The sequence below is a fragment of the Astatotilapia calliptera genome, chromosome 15 (genome assembly GCF_900246225.1).
Source record: "Astatotilapia calliptera chromosome 15, fAstCal1.2, whole genome shotgun sequence".
In the NCBI taxonomy this organism is placed as follows: domain Eukaryota; kingdom Metazoa; phylum Chordata; class Actinopteri; order Cichliformes; family Cichlidae; genus Astatotilapia; species Astatotilapia calliptera.
Window position 1 is genome coordinate 27185697 of NC_039316.1, and position 19281 is coordinate 27204977.

The 19281-nt window shown below is 44.3% G+C and overlaps 2 protein-coding genes across 4 annotated transcripts; both read right to left on the reverse strand.

The window, feature by feature from the left end:
• Window positions 1-3192: 3192 nt before the first annotated feature.
• Window positions 3193-7251, reverse strand: gpr132b (G protein-coupled receptor 132b). Its single transcript, XM_026142321.1, has 3 exons — window positions 7076-7251; window positions 6245-6286; window positions 3193-4798 (listed from the first exon to the last, which is right to left on the reverse strand). The coding sequence occupies exon 3, from the start codon at window positions 4791-4793 to the stop codon at window positions 3729-3731; it is 1065 nt and encodes a 354-aa protein (XP_025998106.1). The 5' UTR covers window positions 4794-4798; window positions 6245-6286; window positions 7076-7251; the 3' UTR covers window positions 3193-3728.
• Window positions 7252-7533: 282 nt separating this feature from the next.
• On the reverse strand, window positions 7534-19210 carry vipas39 (VPS33B interacting protein, apical-basolateral polarity regulator, spe-39 homolog). 3 transcript variants are annotated; one of them, XM_026194649.1, is made up of 19 exons: window positions 19038-19210; window positions 14286-14401; window positions 14072-14177; window positions 13838-13975; window positions 13721-13759; window positions 13210-13274; window positions 10603-10659; window positions 10348-10440; window positions 10226-10259; window positions 10054-10156; window positions 9818-9845; window positions 9648-9721; window positions 9501-9576; window positions 9284-9418; window positions 9111-9152; window positions 8855-9031; window positions 8670-8759; window positions 8284-8388; window positions 7534-8213 (listed from the first exon to the last, which is right to left on the reverse strand). In XM_026194649.1, the coding sequence occupies exons 1-19, from the start codon at window positions 19132-19134 to the stop codon at window positions 8193-8195; spliced, it is 1596 nt and encodes a 531-aa protein (XP_026050434.1). In that variant the 5' UTR covers window positions 19135-19210; the 3' UTR covers window positions 7534-8192. The 3 variants fall into 3 exon arrangements, 2 of the variants coding, with proteins under 2 accessions (XP_026050434.1, XP_026050435.1); XM_026194650.1 differs by having other exon boundaries at window positions 14286-14378; window positions 19038-19141; XR_003274632.1 differs by lacking the exon at window positions 7534-8213 and having other exon boundaries at window positions 8323-8388; window positions 8506-8759.
• Window positions 19211-19281: the final 71 nt, after the last annotated feature.

Consider the following 19281-nt stretch of genomic DNA (forward strand, 5'->3'; position numbering starts at 1 on the left):
TAATTACAAAACTCTAAGCATATATAAGTAAATATTTCTAAGCATAAATGACAATCAACAATACAAAACTAACAGTGTCAGTCATTATTTCCGAGGTAGACTTACTGAGCCCCCTGATGCTCCGTGAGTGATTTGTCGCAAGCTGGGTGACGCATTAGCCAAAATCTTAGCAGCATGCCCGGCTAACATATGCTTCACATCAATGTGATATTTTAAGCTCGGTGAAAAGAAAATTCCTTCTTGCACAATGTGCATAATACTTTGCCGGTCAACTCTTGTTATTATTTTAATACTCAAATTTCCCATCAAGAGGGCCAATGTGCATTTATCATCTTCCAAATTGAGTTGATTGGTTCAGCTACCTGTCACTACTAGATCTACTGCCCATTTGCGCATGTGCGAAGGTAACTCTACTTGGACAAACTGCCCGAAATGCATTGACAGAAACATTTCAGGGATTTTGAGTCCTTCTGCACTACAGATCCATTAATAGCGTTAATTTTTTTAAATCACGTTAATCTGTCTGTGACACTCTTTCGAGGATGCCAATGTTCACATTTTGGACAGAGAGGACAGATGGTTTGAAAGAGGAGTGAAAGAAGCCATCTATGTCCACTGTGAGCGACCATCTTTGAACAGAGGCGGTGGTTTACGACACCAACTCTCTGCCATCTATAATCCAGTTTTGAGATCCCTTCCCAGACACCTTAACGCCCACTCACATCCTGGGCCATCTGATCTCAGGAATTCGCATGATAAGGTGGGGCCAGGTTTCACAATGAACTCACCCGAAACTCTGGCTGATTGGGACCCACACCCAGTTTCACACCTTGGCTCTGGCGATTAGAGGATCATCAGGGGGTCCTTTTGTCCCTCTGTGGGGGGATACTCTCACTAGGTTTATATCTGGGACTCTCCACCATTTGACCTTAGAACTGAAGAAGCTTCTCGGATGAGAGGTGAAACGTCTTCAAGTAACTTAAAGAAGTCCAGACGCTTTTCTTTGCAAGCTCCTTTGACAATCACGTTAATCGTGATGACTGCTTAATCTGCGTTAACGCATTCATTTTGACAGCACTAATTCAAACACCTGTATGCTTCAGTGCTTTGGAATGCTCATGCTCCGATGGATGTGTCAGAGAGCAACTCAGCTTTAGTATCTCGTCATGGGATCGAGCCACCAAATGTCCAATCAGCTCTAGACAGTGGGCCAACTCTGGCCCCCGGGCCTCATGTTTGACACCTCTGATACAAAATAAAACCAAAGTCATTAAAGGCAAACCTGCACACGTGTGTATGCAGTTCTTTCTTAGAGCGATCAACAAGCAACCTAATGAGTTACCATGGAAACAGAGTTCTCAGGTATGTGTTTACAGACAGGTGATTGGCCTGATTCCGGGGTTTGGACATAACCTGTGATCTGAGTGGAAGCAGGTTCGGGCCAAACTGACTACGTTTAAAGAGTAGATCTCAGGTATGTGTTTACAGACAGGTGATTGGCCTGATCAACAGGAGCATCAGCCGAAAAGCTCCACCTTCCTGTTAATTCTGACTCTGGTTAATTGCTCCATGGGTGCTGCTGTTCTTATTCAGGTCAGCTTCAATGATTCATTTCCCCTGGGTGCTGTCTGACAGGCTGCTTAAACATTAATGAGGCTGAGCATTTGCCTTCCAGGAGCTCGGCCAATCAAAGCGTCTCAGAGGCAGAAGTGCAACAACAGACCCAATCACAGCAGAGCAGGAATGAGGTCAGACTTCCTGCTGCTCCCTCTACAATGGCGTGATGAACCTGGAGCTCGAGCCTGCCTCTGGCATCACATCTGTTTATTCACGTCACAAAGTTTGAGTTTACTGGACGTTTACAAATAAAAAGCTGAATCACCTGCGGACTGCACGTAGGTGCGTCTCAGGTGAGCCTCACTCTAATAGTCCTTTTTTTTCCCCTCTCAACTCTTGTCTGGCAGGAGCAGCTGCTCGCACACCTGCTGAATTTTCTTGGGACTTCTTCTTTTCTGCAGTCTCGCACTCTCTGCGGCTTCCTGTTTCCACTCAAACGCCTCCATGCACATGCACAGTGTTAACCACAGACGCATGCTGCTCTGAAGCAGTCGACTTCCTGTGTGTTCACCTCTTGATGAACCCTCTCTCGTGCTTTTTGTTGAGTTCTTCATAGAATTATCTTTGTGATCACTGATGTAAGGCACATCCAACTTGCCATCCACTCTCACCTTATCTGTGACCCTGAAAAGTCTCAATGTGACAGAAAATAAAGTTCCTGAATATTAAAACTACAAAATAAACTTCACTGTCACCAGCCATCAGATTAAACAGGAAGTGATTCCATTTTATTTTTAGTTAGTTTGTGGGTGATCGCAGCCAATCAGTGAAGAGGTGATGATGATGAGACGATTCCATCCCATAATTCATAGTAGCACTCCATCAGATTAAAAAAGAAAAAACTATCAGCAACTCAGATTTGTTGATAAATGCCTGACGCACCTGAAGCTTATAATTCTGTTTATCTGAGCTTCTTTTTGGACACAATACTGTTCACTCTCTTAGTTGTCAGAGGTCAGGGTGGGTGGAGCCTTCAGTGGGACTCACAGCTTTCTGTTTTTATTATCTTTATTCATTTCTAATGTGGTTCTGTTAATGTTAATGTGTTTTAATGTTGCGCTCTGTAAACTTTTTCTAGCGTGGACGCTGACATGTGTTCTGTATAAATAAAGTTGTTCTTAAAAAAAACAAAACTGTAATGTCAGCATTTTGTAGTCCGTCTTCTGGGTGTTGTAGTTTTATGCTTCCAGCATTGGGTTATTATTCTCCAGGTTCTCTGATACTCTCGTTATCTGATTGAGGAAATGGAGGTGGTTTAGGTCACGTGATCATACGATGGTTATATGGGGGGGACAACTAAGCTGTAGTGTTTGCACAATAGTCGAAAAGTGCAATAGACAATTGGCTGCTACATCTCATTAATGAGTATTTTTCACTGCCTATTTATATATTCTGTATTTATATATGTGTATATATGCTATATTTATCCTTATGCTTCTATTCGCATTCTCTTTCCCCCCTTTTTTATATTCTAATTTCTTTACTATGCAAATTTCTGTCTGTGTCCTGCTACTGGAAACTGATCACGGTTACATTTCAGTCAAATTGCTTTAAAAAAGTCCACATGAGTGAAAATGAAAAATTTACATTTTTTAATGATGACAGAAGACATTAGCCATTCACTGAATACAGTTTAAAAACTGTGAGACCAGGTGTGTGATGTAGCTACGGTTCAGAGAAAACAATAATGTGAGGTCACCTGTCTGTCCGGTTGAAGTGCTACAGTAAAAACATTCACACCCTGCAGGTGTGAATGTTTGAGATGCAGTTACATGTTTCTGTGTCTGCGGGAGTGGCCACGCACTAGGTGTTCGGCCATCAGGTACGATGCTGCTGTTTCAGTCTAACACGTGGCAGCAGGGAGGCTGACAGTGTGCAACACAGCAGTGCACACAGAGCACTGCAACATCACAGATCAACGTCTCTCAGGCCTTATTCAAATCCTCGTGTTTGTGTCACCTTCTTTACTCTAGCTTCTGTCTCTAAAGTTCTTGTTCCAAACATTTCTGTTTTTGTTTTTCTGTGCATGCGTAGCACTCAAAGTCCCCCGGTTCTTGGTCCTGGTCCTCTGCGGTCACCTCAGGACACTGCAGTGTTGGGGAACCGCTACCTCAGGTCCCGGGTGGTTTTCCTGCTGCCAGCCTCTCACTGCCCGTGTTGAGCTCTAAAGAGTTGTTGATCGGCTGGATTTTGTTTTGGCTGGTGTTGGACGGAGTTCTCACCAGCACTCTGCCACAGACCTGTGCAAGTCCTCGCCGTAGATCCTTTCGAATGTTGTTGCTTGACAAGACGTACAGGATTGGGTTGACAGCGCTGTTGATGGTGGACAGGCCCAGCGATATGGTGTAGGGTGTGTACATGGCCTTCTGAAACGAGCAGTTGTCAAGCCACGGGAAGTGGAAGATGATGCCTCGGACCAGTAGGATGATGTGGTATGGGGCAAAGCACACCAGGAACAGAACCACCACACCCACGGCCAACTGCCGGACACGGCGTTTTTGTGCCGACTGCAGCCCTGTGCTGCGCTGCACATTAGCCAGGATGCCGCGGTTGGTGACCACCAGCAACAGCAGCGGGAGCAGGAAGCCGATGACGAAGCGAGCGTAGTAAAACCCTGTCACCATCGCGCTGCTCTGACTCGGCTCGAAGCAGTGATGCGAACCCTCTGTGGCGCCCTCCTTCATGGTGAAGACAGGGGCGTGTCCGATGGCCACCACCAGGATGATAGCGAGAACGACAAAGGCGGCGTGGCGTTGCCGTCGCAGGCCACGGGACTCCAGGCTGTAGACAACGGCGACACAGCGGTCGAAGGAGACACAGCAAAGCAGGAAGATGCTGATGTACATGTTGTTGAAGAAGATGTAGCCCGTCAGCTTGCAGAACGCTGACGACCATGGCCACCTGTGACCGCTGTTCACGTAGATCGCCCACAGCGGCAGCGTCCCCAGGTAGGTAAGGTCACAGACCGACAGGCTGCACAGGTACACGCCCAGCACATTCTTCCTGCGCACCTGCAACCCCGTGAGGAGGACTGTCAACAGGTTGGCGGGCAGACCGACCAGCAGCACGGCGCTGTACAGCAGCACCAGCGGTAGGCGGCCCTCATCATGCGGCAGCGTGCAGTTCAGGTCACTTCGATTGGTCGTCTGGGTCACCATTTCGGTGACTGCCAGCATGATGTCTGCGGGGAGAGACAACCAATCAGAGCCCAGGGCTAATCATCTGCAGAGAGATACAGCCAATCAGAGTCTTTGGCTGTATCTCAAAGACTGATATCAGCATAAATAAAAACGTAACTTAAAGCACAGTGAAAGGAATCACACAAGAAGGTCAGACAGGATCCATGGAGACGGCAGCAGAATCCGACCCAGCTGAGCATGCTCAGCAGCGAGAGCTGCTCTGATCAGTGTCACGCTGAAAAAGCACCTGAAGGTGTCAATCAAACGGCGGTCTGAGAGGAGGTTTTCAGCTGCTGTATGTGGGCTGCACAATTCATATAACACCTGGCACAGCCCTGAATAATGACCTTCAATGGAGAGAGTGGGGATAAAGAACACAGGCCTTTTGGTTTCTGCATGATTTTAACACCAAAGGAGGCCAAAAACAGCTCGATCATTAAAAAAAGGTCTGAGCTCTCACATCTCACCCACACTCTTATTCTGAAACTTGATTTATTCATCACTACATACTTGAATGAAAAGAACTTTCCCCTCACAGACGAGCGCAGGCTGAGTGGCTGATCTGTGACAAAGAGTTAAAGCCATACTGGTGAGCGCCGCAAAGCAAGAATAAACCAGGTGATCAGAAATCTGTTAAATGAGATTAAAATAAACTAAACCCTGAAAGAATTTGAGACTGTAAAGTAAATTTCACTTCCCCTTCCTTCTAAAGTCAAAAACCTTCAGTGTCGTAAAGGAGCTTTTAACCATCTAAATTCTGAAAGCTGGATCACCAGCTGCCTGCAGGTAAATTTGGGATTTCTGGACTTGTATCAGGACTGAGCTGTTATCAGGAGGTAATGAATTCACTTTAAGGTGAGCCAACCTGTTCCAGATCCAGGTCTGGGACTATTTATTTATGCTCTCCAGCCTCAAGTATGCAGATTTTCATGATTTGCTCATGTTCATTAAAAAAAGGAAAAGTTCCTCCGAGGTCATGAAATAAAGTCATGTCAATTCATACAAGACATCGTCAGAGGTTGAATCTGTTTCTAGGTGTTCACACGTTGTTTTTTTAAATCTTAAAGGGTTCTTAAAGGGTCTTAAAGGGGTTTTTTGTGCTCGCTGTTTATAAACTCATCAGCGAGTTCATCAGCGACCTGAATCTTTCCTGTGGGCGCAGTCAGACACTGTTAGCTTCCTCTGACCTTTATACCACCTGATCGATTGGTCATCAGGCTGACTGATCACGATTATGAGATGACTTCCTGTCTGAAGTGAGCCTGCACAGGAAACTGCTGCAGGAAACCTTGCCACAATAATGGTTCTCACGTCTGTCATGCTGAAACCTCACCTCATCGGCGCATGGAAACCACGCATCTCTGGGTCTGGCTAGGTAAGCTTTCTTTTTCTGTGGTTTCAATCTGAGCACTCCACAGAGTGCAATGTACTCAGAGAAGACAGTTTACCTGAAATGATCCTCCTCTTCCTCCTCCGGGAATATAATGAGTCTGAAATGTGCAATCAGAATCCATCAATCAGAGGTCTCAGCTGATTCCTCCCCTTTACACACCTGACACAGGAATACATACTTGAAATGGCGATCGATAACTTCACCTCCATACTGATCCCTCATCAGTTCACACATAAAGTCATTGTAACAGTACTTCAAAGGAGAGCTGCAGAAGTACTGTGTACAATGCACCATTAGTACTCTAAGTGCACGGCAAGTTTAAAGTGTACATTAAAGTACTCATTTGTTACTGCAGTAAAAATACACAAGTACTCAGTACTACAGTTATTGTTACATTATTAACCAATCAACTATCTTCTGTTATTACTCTTACACATACTACAAGAAGAGCTGTTTCTTCTTCTGCTGACAGCTCTATGTCACACTGCGTTATCTTTGGCGTGTTTCAGAGTCACTAGAGAAACAGGAACAAAGAGCCCAGGGACAAGGCTGCACTTGAGGTTCAGTTTGAATATTTGATGCTCTTTGTTCTCATCCTCCTCTTCATCACCGACTGACTCACTTTAAACGAATATTTCGATCAGCTGTGTGTCCCGCTGATCGATCGACTGGATTAATAACTCGATCAATAATACTGGTTCTTCATCAGTAACCTCTCTGTACAGTACTATGTATACTGCAGTACTACGTGAACTGAAAGTACACTCAGAATATTTGAAGTACACCAAGTGACTTTAATGCTATTACAGCAGAATGAAGTAGCCTACTCTGTCTAATAAACCTGGAAGCACTACAGTGTATTTGCAGTAAGTGTATGTCTCTGTACCTGCACGCGCTGCCTGCTGTCCTCAGGTGAAGCTTGCGTCTGTCCTCGTGCTGCTCCTTAACGAAGTGATGCTCAGTGACGTCCCGCAGAGTCACGTGACTCCTAACCGTCTCATCGACACCTCGTTTTCGTCTGTTATCGGAGACCATCGATAAACGCCAGCCTACACGCGTTCAGTCTCCTCAATGACGTGAAACCGCGACCGCGCGCCGCCTGCTGGCAGCACGAGGAGTCTCATAAAATGCACGGGGCTGTAAACACAAACCTGTACAACACGTGTAAAATAAGAAGGAAGCGCCAACATTCAGAGCCAGCGGAGTGAAAAATATCGATGTTTGGCCTGAAAACTCGATAAATATCTGAATGTTTGCTCTTCAAAGCTGCTGTTTATTTCCCTTTAATCTCTCATGTGGTGATGAAAGAAATCGTCATTATATACAAACGAGGAGAGTCAATAATTGATATATAAATGTTTATTGGCTGTTTGTAACAGACAGATGGGTTTTGGGGATGTTTGTGTTTATTTTGCACTTTATGTTTGTGAACAAATAAAAGGTTAAAAAAATCCATTAAGCAAAATTCAGCTGTTTCTGATGTCTCTTAATTAAAAGTTATGATTTATTTTCTCACACAGTACAGGAATATTTAATACATCAGTCTGCTCTTCATGTTAACAGAAACATGGGATTGATCACAGCTTTTGGATTTTTGTTTTACTTGGGAAACTTTTAGACAAACTTCAAACCCGATCACTTTAGGACAGATCTGTCTATGAGAGGTGGCAACCTGAACATTTGAGAGCACACATACATTCTCGGACAAATATGGCAGCAGCATCCGTATGCCAGCATGCTGTCCTGAAGCATCAATCTGTGTTTTTATTTTATTTGGCGTGATGATGTCAGAATTAATGTCAGAGGTGTGTCCAATTATCTGATGAAACATGAAGAAATAACTCCGTCCACTCTTTCTCACATCAATACAGTCACTTCCTGTTTTCAAAGGAACATCAGAGTCATGACTCTCCCCCTTCCTGGGTATGTAGGCAGAGCTACATCGATTCAGACAGCCACAGATGGGCTGGAAGGACATTCATGTTGCCATGGTGACAGCCATGTTAGTTTTTCCAGCGAATTTGCTGAAAGAAAAGAAATAGTTTAGTCACATGTCAAGTCACATGATATAGTTCACAAAGGAGCCCTCCTCACCGGGTTGCTGAGCAGGTCATCAATCTTCCTCTCCTCCGCTGAGCCCCTCACCACCTTCCCACGGTATCCCAGCAGCAGCTGCCGGTCCTTCATGTCCCGGTATGTCTGATTTGCCCAGAGATACAACATCATCATGACATCATACAAAGTATTGTTCTCTGATTGGTCATTTTTAAAGCAGCAGTGTGGTGGGGCGTGGTCTGTGGTGCCGTGCGGACGCACCTGCACGGCATCTGCAGATCGCACCTGTGGTGTTAAAACACGGGGACTCAAGGGTTGGTTGTTGTGGTGAGAAGTGCTCAATAAAATGGCTCAAAACTATGATCCTTGGACCCGTCGTGCCTTAATTCCACCACAAGCAGCTAAATCAAATTTGGCAGACTCACACTGATGACGATGTCGTGACATTTATGTTTCTGAGCCAAAGTGAGCCTCAACTCTCCGTCGTCCACGAGTGCCACGTAGTCCTGCAGCACCTGACAGTAATCAATAACCAATGATCAAAAATCAATAACAAGCTGATGGCTACGTCTCTCTCTACCTCTGTACCAGGTGTGTTACAGTAGCTCACGTGTGTGGGGGCGGAGTTCTTCTGTAGGATGTCAACAACTCGCTGGAAGCTCAGTGGTGATTTCTTCCTGGTGAACCCGAGCCAATTCCTGCTGGCAAACAGAGCGTCCACGTCCAGCCATGCCTTCAGCTTCGCCCTTGCAGCCAAAGCAGTCACAAAGTACTGCTTTTCTGAGATCTGAGTTCAGAGGTCACAGGTCAGTGAGTCAAACAGATCAAAAGAGGTCAAAAGTCAAAGCAAACCAGTCAGCTCTCACCTTAAAGGTCTGACGGATATTTAACGGACTGCTGAAGGTCCCCTGAAATATAAACACTGTTGCAGGTTACTGCTAACTCAGGCTAACAGGGGCTAACACTAACTCAGGCTAAGAGGGACTAACACTAATTCAGGCTAACAGGAACTAAAACTAACACAGGCTAACAGACTGACCTCTGACTCAGCGTAGTGGTAGAAGCAGCAGTAGTACAGCGTGGTGATCAGCGGCATGTTGAGGATCAAAGCTTTTCTGGGAAACTTCTGGAAAATTTCCACCTTCCCTCCACGCTCAGCCTGCCGGTCTGTCACCTAGCGACAACAGTGATTAAACTGGATCTAGTCAATCAGAAACCTTCAACCTCATCATGAACTTAATTAACTGGTTACTGACCTCGATGATGATCTGCCTTTCCAATAGAGTGTAGTGATCCTGAACATGGGCCAGGTCCTCAGCAGAAAATGGGAGGCTGAAAACAACGAACAAACAACTGTAAACAACAAACACTAACAGTTACCTGAGTGTAATCAGATTACTGACCTAAGGCAGTTCTTCAGGAAGTCCCGTCTTTTGTTTTCATCTGTGATGCTCAAGTGTTCCTTATACTGAAGCAGCTGTTGCCATGAAAACAGGAAATGGCATCATCATCAGCCCAATGAACGCCAGAAGAATTAATGTTGATTTGTTTATAGCTACAGAGTACTACATACCGCCGCATCCTCAGCTCTGCCCAGTGCTCTGAGGAACAGGAAGAAAGCAAACACATCAAAAGAGTTCTATCTGTACAGGTGTACACCAGATACCTGTGACACACCTGAATGTCTATCTGCCGACCTGAACCTCATCACTCAGTCACAAGAACACCTGCAGCATGTTCAGCATCACGCTTCATACAGACGAGGGCAGTAATCAGCAGGGACAGGTGTACTTGTAGGTGAGAGCAAACCTGTGCAGTTCCAGCAGCAGCCTCTGGTTTTGGGTCTCACTCAGATAGTGGATGAAGTGTCTGAGAGCTGTCTGCCTGGACTCCAGCTCTCGAAACAAAACCTCTGAGAACAAAAACAGAGTCAGTGGGAGAACCAATCAACCAGCAGGACCGGGATCAAGACCACACTCACCTTTACAGAGCGTCCTCTTTAGATAGATTAAAACCTGAAACATAAACAGAGCATGCTCAGTTGTGTCTGATGGGATGGTTAATAAAGTTTAAATGATGCCGTTATGAATCAGATCAAGTTACAGCCGTGATGACGTTTCCATCATGAGCAGCAATGGCGTGATCGAGCAGCAGCAGTTTGTCCTGCAGTGTGCGGAACCTCTCCAGAGACACAGCCTACAATGCAGTACAAATAATCACAGTACTACTACTATAGAGTACTGACGCTCAGAGTACCACACTGAATTTTTCCAGAGACACGGCCTGCCACACAGTACAAATACTTACAATATTAATACAGAGCAGAAATACTCAGACTTGGGTGAACAGGTGTGTTACCTTTCCTTGCTGAAGTCTCTGAACCGTCTCTTCAGGTGACCAATCACTGACATAATCCTGACATCACAATAACCATATCACCATTAGAAATGACAGCACAGGACAACAGAACTGTAATCACATTACCCCAGAGTAATTAAATTAGCATCCATCCATTCGCTACCGCTTATCCTTTTCAGGGTCGCGGGGGGGGGGGGGGGGGGGGCTGGAGCCTATCCCAGCTGTCATAGGGCGAGAGGCAGGGTACACCCTGGACAGGTCGCCAGTCTGTCGCAGGGTCAACACACAAGGACAGACAACCATTCACCCTCACATTCACTCGCACATTCACACCTAGTGACAATTTGGATTATCCAATTAACCTATCCCCACAAGCTGCATGTCTTTGGACGGTGGGAGGAAGCCGGAGTACCCAGAGGGAAACCATGCAAACACAGGGAGAACATGCAAACTCCACACAGAAAGACCCCGGCCTGATGGTGGAATTGAACTCAGGACCTTCTTGCTTGCGGCAATAGTGCTAACCACCGTGCCACCGTGCTGCCTAATTATTAAATATATATAATTAATTAGCAATGGTGACTAATTTCTTAGTCAACTAAATGAGGGAAACATATTAGAGTAAGCCACTGGTCTAAAACTAAGAAATACGGATATGGAGTTAAATTTGAGAACCGTTTAATGTCAACATAAGCCAGAGGTCACTAATAGGCGGACTGGGGTCCTGAGCTGCACCCACAAGCGGTCCCATATGGAACCGGACTTCCAGTAAAAACAGAAGGCAAAAATTTCAAAGCTGATAGGGTGCTTCTGTTTTAACTGGTCCAGCATTTTCTGGTCTTTACGGTAGTGGTTCAGTGGCTGAAGAAATGCACAGACCAGTTGGGTGCAACTTAAGCCACCCCATGTGATACCACTCAGCCAATGAACTCTGTATACTCCAGGCGGTAAATCTGACAGCTGAGACTTAGTTACACATGAAAAGACAGTGAAAAAGAAGAAAGACAGCGATGGAGAAAAAAGAAAAGGAGAAACACAGACAACTGTGTCTGAAAACTCTGAATAAAGAGAGACTGGTGGCACGAAACAATACGAACATGCTGTGCAAAAACAAAAAAGTGTACAGTGACAATAGAGCAACAGATGAATGCTGGGCCTCTGCAGATGCGATCTCCCAGCAGATGTGGACTCAAAAGAGCCATTTGCATAAGCCGACCTTCCACAGGTGTGAGGAAAGTCACCATGTTTGGCTCCACACACAAAAGCCAGGCAGTTTTCTCCGTTGTGAACATAATCAACACTAAATATTGTTTCCGACTCATCAGTGAGCTCCTCCTCATGCGTATCAGGATGGCCCTGATTCAAGCCTGGTTTAAAAATTCACTCTGACCGGAAAAGAGGGGGGTGATTAAATACGGAGAGGAATTTTCCACAAAAGGGTTGCAAATGCGTACGACATGACCCAAAAGCATAAACTAAGATTTACAGATGTGTGCAGTGATTTGTGTGTAACGTACGTCAATCCACACAAAAATTGGAAGCAATCTGAGCAAGAGTATAACTATTTTACAAACGCATACATCCAAACCTGAATAAATACTAATCATTTATGCATGATTTAAGTTCAGCTTCATGAATCCAATAATTGTTTTTTCAAAAAATGGTCTGTGCAAACAGTTACACGTCACACCTTTCATCAGTCAGAAAACCTTACAGAGTATAAAAGCACTATATAAGACTCCGTCCATCTACCATTTACCATGACCTAAAAAGCCAATGGAGATGGTTTGGGATGAGATGGACCGCAGATCAAAGGCAAAAGGGCCAACAAGTGCTCAGCATCTCTGGAAACTCCTTTAAGACTGTTGGAAAGCCATTTCAGGTGACAACCTCATGAAGCTCCTCGAAAGAATGCCAAGACTGTGCAAAGCAGTAAGCAAAGCAAAGGGTGGCTGTTTTGAGGAATCCAAATTATTGAAAACATGTTTTGAGTTCACAAAACATGACCCATGTCTCAGGTGTACACAGCGGCCTCCTCCTGGCAGGATATCCCTGGTCGGACCACCTTACCCAGTTGGTGTCTACCTCGACTGGCTCCTTTAAATGTGGACGAGCATCGACTCTACTCTAAATCCTTCCCAAACAACTGAACTCCTCGCCCTATCGCTAAGGATTGTCTGTGATCTCACTCTTTTGCCTTTAAAAGAACTAGAAATAACAGTGGTGACTAAAATATGAGGCTGATTTTTGGCGTTTCTCACCTGGTGGCAGATGGTTCCATAAGATTAGGACACAACTATTTACCAGCAGTGGGGATTAATTCAAATGTAAAACAACTAGGTTAAATGACTCATATGTCTGGTACCGACTAGTGACAACAGTGAAGATTAGTTGTCCAGTCGACTAGTCGTGCACATCAACTTACATCAGGTTAATGATATTATAATTGAATTACTCATGGGTAATCAGAATACCCAAGAGTAACTGGATTTTGAAGCATAACTGTAATGAGATTAACAGTTATCACAATATTTGAACAGCCATATTACACACCCATAGTAATTAGATTACTAAATATAACACCCTATTTAACCAGGGTAATCTTACCTTGTACTCAGACTTTGGTTTTCGGAGCTCAGGAGCGTAGAGCCTGACAGACGAGTCAGTAAGTGCTAAAAACCCCAAAAAACAAATGTCAGTCTGAGCGAGACATCCAACCACCATACATCCTCTATCATCTGACTATCATTAATTACCATGCAACCACCAAACAACATCCAACCACCATCAGTCAACCAGTATTCACCCAGCCATTATCCAAGCGCCATCAAATCAGCATTCATTATTAATCGAACCATCAACCAATCACTATCCAAACATCATCCATCACCATCTAATCATCACCCACTATTTATACAACCATTATTTGACCTTTAAATACCATCCAATATTCATCCAACCACCAACCAACATCATTGCATATTCATCCAATCACCATTCAACATCATCCCATATTCATCCAATCACCATTCATTTATATACCCTGATATACATGACCCTGACTAGGTGAAATATCGTAAAAGTATAAGAACACCACCTGAGTCATCTGAGGACTCACCGTCACTGAAGGTCTGGAAGTTCCCTACCTTAGGTTTTCCTGCACAGAATCACATGACAACTGCAGTGAATCACATGATCAGGCTTCGGTCTATCTGAGTCATGTGACCGTCCTCACCTTTGAATAGAGAGCTCAGCGAGTATCCTGATTGGCTCCTACTGATCGATGGCGTGTCAGTGCTAATTTTGGGGAAGGCAGGCTCTCTATCTGCCCTCTGACTGGAGGCAGCTGTCTCTTTAACGGACCAGGAAATACCTGTGGACACAAGTATGACAGGTAACCACCCTATAACCAATCAAATCTCAGCATTCTCCAAAGGAGTGACCAATGAGGAGAATGTAGGGGTCTTACTGCCGACTGGCTCGCCACTCCAGCTGACCCTCTCGACATCATCTTCGTCATCGTCTTCCTCCACCAGCCGCCGTATATTGTTTACGGCCTGCCGAGACTCCTTCAACTGTTAGACAACAACACCTAAAAATCACACCTGAGAGCCACATCAAGTCAATGACACACATGCAGGGCTAGAACAATTCACTCTGGCTTCTGGTTCTGGAGGTCTTACCCTGCTTAACTCATCATCTTCATCATCGAAGGTGAACGCTTTAAACTTGGAGCTGTGCCAGTAGTCTTCCTCGTCAACTTTACTCTTAATCATCTGGACATAAAGAGTTAGTGACTCTTTATTTAAATTGTCAACACAGAAAGGAAGGAAGCTATTAGCTGGTAAGACACAGCCTGCATCACATGATGTCATTCTTTTTCTCCTTATTGGTCATGTGATGAGATCACAGGTCAGGAAGTGGCGCACAGTGAGAAACACTGTCTCAGCATATGCTAAGCTTTTCATATTTTTCATTTTCAGTGTGTATTATTAGCACTATTATGTTATTGGTCAAAAAAAATCTGTTAAACATTACTCATTACTTTTCATAAAGTACGTTACTTAATTACTCGCTAAAGAAAGTAATTTATTACACTACTTGTTACATTACTTTCTCATTACTCCAGAAATGACCTGAAACAACTGTCACACATTTACTTTTAACAGTATAAACCTGACACAGATCTCTATCCTAATGAGGATACAATTTTTACACATAAACACAAAGTAAAACCAAAAATCGGCCAAAGCACACTGCAGAGTGGTTGCCAGGGTGATTCTACAGTACACACATGGACAGGTAGAAACAGACGCTGCAGCCTGACTGCTCATTACTGTCTTTGTTACATGATGAAGTTCAGGCTCTGGCTGCTGGGTTCGGGTCTGCATACAACTCAGCTTTAACATCACTCTGCGCTCTTGGCTAGCTTTGTGTTAGCATGCTCTCAGTGCAGATGTTATCAGATGTTGTGTTAACAGAATAATGCAGTTGTTTCTTTACTGAATGTAGTTTACTCTTTACCATCGCGCTCTTGTTCTTTTGTGCATTCAAATCTAAAGGCCTGTCCATATCCCCACCCCTCAGCAGCTGTAGACCATGCCACCATTTTTCTCTTCCCACTCAAAAACTGAAATCAGCTTTGACTGTAGCACGAGTGCACAAAGAAAAGCATTTGTCTGATGTTCCTTTCACCTACATATCCTTTAAAGTCCGCTCCAATCACCACGCTAACCGTGTGGGAACACTCTCTACCACTTCACACCTTTTGACTTTTAGCTTCAAAATCATGATCCTTTTTCAGACTCTCCTTACTGCCACAACCCTATTTACATATTCTACCTCGAACATTACCACTACTTTCTTTCTCTTTCCATCTACACCAAGGTACAGCAGAATCCACCTCCACTGCTCCTGGCCTTTGCTGGTCTCTCATAGTATATCTACCCTCTTTCCCTTTCCCATCACAGTCCCAACACTTAGAGTCCTACTCTCACCTACACACTCCTGCCTTTCCTTCTGTCTCGCTGCCTCCTAGTCCTAACATGCCCTCTCAGAAGGACCTGGACTTTAGGAGGATGAGGAATCCTGTGACCCCTGTTTCAATCCAGGGAGTCGATGTGGACTTTGTGGAGGACTATAAATACTTTGGAGTACACACAGACAATAAACTGGACTGGGTTAAAAACACCACTGCACTCTACAGGAAGGGCCAGACGTGTCTCTGAGGTCTTTCAACATCTGTCGGACAATGCTTAGGATGTTCTATGAGTCTGTTGCCGCCAGTGCCATCCCATGCTGTTGGGTTGAGGGTCACAGATGCCAACAGACTAAATAAACTGATCCCCAAGTCCAGTAATATTGTGAGGATGGAGCTGGACTCCCTTAGGGTGGTATCTGAGAGGTGGATGTTGTCCAAGATAAGGACAATGCTGGATAATACCTCCCACCCATTCCATGATGTGCTGGCCAGTCCCAGGACCACGCTCAGTGAGAGACTGCGATTACCCATAAGGCACCACTGAACGACACAGGAAATCATTCCTGCCTGTGGATATCTCCGTACAACTCCTCCATCTAATGCACAATGCAGAAGTTACACCCTTCTGCACATCCTGTACAGTAAAATAACAACGTTTTACAGGACAGAGTAAAATGTCAATCATGTATATGTCATGTCTCTAATATTCTTGATATTTATGAATATATTTGTATACATTAGAGCTATTTCTTATATTTTGTAAACATCCATCCATTCGCTTCCGCTTATCCTTTTCAGGGTCACGGGGGGCGCTGGAGCCTATCCCAGCTATCATAGGGTGAGAGGCGGGGTACACCCTGGACAGGTCGCCAGTCTGTCGCAGGGCTAACACACAAGGACAGACAACCATTCACTCGCACATTCACACCTAGTGGCAATTTGGATTATCCAATTAACCTATCTGCATGTCTTTGGACGGTGGGAGGAAGCCGGAGTACCCGGAGGGAACCCACGCAGACACGGGGAGAACATGCAAACTCCACACAGAAAGACCCCGGCCTGATGGTGGAATTGAACTCAGGACCTTCTTGCTTGCGGCAACAGTGCTAACCACCGTGCCACCGTGCTGCCTGATTATTAAATATATATAATTAATTAGCAATGGTGACTAATTTCTTAGTCAACTAAATGAGGGAAACATATTAGAGTAAGCCACTAGTCTAAAACTAAGAAATACGGATATGGAGTTAAATTTGAGAACCGTTTAATGTCAACATAAGCCAGAGGTCACTAATAGGCGGACTGGGGTCCTGAGCTGCACCCACAAGCGGTCCCATATGGAACCGGACTTCCAGTAAAAACAGAAGGCAAAAATTTCAAAGCTGATAGGGTGCTTCTGTTTTAACTGGTCCAGCATTTTCTGGTCTTTACGGTAGTGGTTCAGTGGCTGAAGAAATGCACAGACCAGTTGGGTGCAACTTAAGCCACCCCATGTGATACCACTCAGCCAATGAACTCTGTATACTCCAGGCGGTAAATCTGACAGCTGAGACTTAGTTACACATGAAAAGACAGTGAAAAAGAAGAAAGACAGCGATGGAGAAAAAAGAAAAGGAGAAACACAGACAACTGTGTCTGAAAACTCTGAATAAAGAGAGACTGGTGGCACGAAACAATACGAACATGCTGTGCAAAAACACAGAAAGACCCTGGCCTGATGGTGGAACCAAACTCAGGACCTTCTTGCTGTGCGGCAACAGTGCTAACCACCGTGCCACCATGCTGCCCGTTATTATTTTGTAAACATTGTAATATATTATATTATTTAATTTAGTTTAGTCTGTTACTGTTATTGTCTTGGAGCAACTGTAACAACATAATTTCCTTAGGGATTATTAAAGTATTCTGATTCTCCCTCTCCTCTTCCTTCATCTTCAATAGTAGTCAGTAGTAGTAGCCCAGTTTGCACCTGCTGGCCAGCAGAACCCAGTCAGTCATTGTTAACCCGGGCCTGACCGATCCGGTATGGAAATCTGATTTTTTATGGCCTGCATGCCTGATCCGGATGTCCTTCCTGAACCCTCCACATTTACCTAGTCTGGGCCCAGAGGTGGGAAGTAACGAATTACAAATACTTCAGCAGAATCTTCAGGTATCTGTACTTTACTTGAGTATTATTATTATTTATTTATTTTTACAACTTTTTACTTTTATCCCTACATTTTATACAAATATCTGAACTTTCTACTCCTTACATTTTCAAAACGGCTCCTTACTTTAGTTTTAACACATCTGAGGGGAGTAATTATTTTATATCACTGCGAACCTTCATAGTCATCGCCAGGGGTGTCCATGAATTGTGTTTGCGGTACTTCAGCATCTAGCTAGCCCTGCTGAAGAGGAGCGAGCATAAAGGGAGTAACGTTTTTTTAAGTGTCAGGCAGTTTGAAATGCAGCATTTCTATCAGCTCAACAAACATCAGCAAACATATAAAAACTGTTTGTGTGCAGTTTGTCCCACAGTGTGTTACAGCTAAAGGTCCAGCTGCATTTCACAGGGAGAGAAAAAGATAAACAGGTTGGTTTTCTGCACTGTGGTGGATACAGTAAAGGTGCACAGATGCTGTGGTTTCATTTCAGTTAGCTTACATCAAGTGTAGCAGAGATTCATATGAATTTCAGTTGATGATGTTTGTATAGTGTCTAACATAAAGACAACATAAACAGTGTACTGTCAGTGTAGAGGATGAAATCAGCTAGGACAACTCAGGAAACATCGGCTCACATCTTGTTGAATTCAGGTGTATACATCCATAAAGAGCAGCAGATCAGCTGATCACAGCCTGTACATTAAGAAAATCTACTGAAGCTCTCAATAGAAATTATTGTGCGATATGATTCGTTCCCACACCTAACCACTACAATTTCGCGGGGTTGCTGGGAGTTGTAGTGCGCTGCAGTCTGCCGTAGCCCGTGTTGGTTAGCCTGATCCCGGACCCACATCTGCTATGCACGTGTGCGTTTTCTAGTAACGAGCTCGGAAAAAAAAGCGTCTGGATTTCTTTAAGTTGCTTGAAGACATTTCACCTCTTATCCGAGGAGCTTCTTCGGTTCTAGGGTCAAACTGAAGAAGCTTATCAGATGAGAGGTGAAACGTATTCAAGCAACTTAAAGAAGTCCAGATGCTTTTCTTTCCAAGCTCCTTAGACTACGATGACCTGGATGACTGAGAACCTTTACAGACACGTTTTCTGGTAACAGCTGCAGGTTTGTTATTAGCATGTTAGCATTAGCTAGCTAAATGAAAAATCCGCATATTAGTGTTTTTAGTGACAAACGGTGGGAATGTGACGTCACTCCGCAGGTGTCTAATCTGTAGACATCAAGCACAAACCGCTGGTTGTAAACCTGATAATCGATGAGAATCAATCAGCTGTTTGTTTGTTTTTTTTACCTTCACCTGCTTCTTCGTCCCTTTCTCTTTGACCGAGGATGCTTCCGGCTGCGCGAAGTTTGCTGGGAGCTGTAGTACGCTGCACCAGGAAGTCCATTTTTGATCTAATCAATAATTCGATTAAAGGAGCAGGAAACCAGACAGATATTCTTTTTAATTTGATTGTCTTAAAACATCACATAAACCAGAGGAGTCGTTCTTCTAAAAATGGATCTGATTGGTCTGTTACATTCAGCATCAGTGA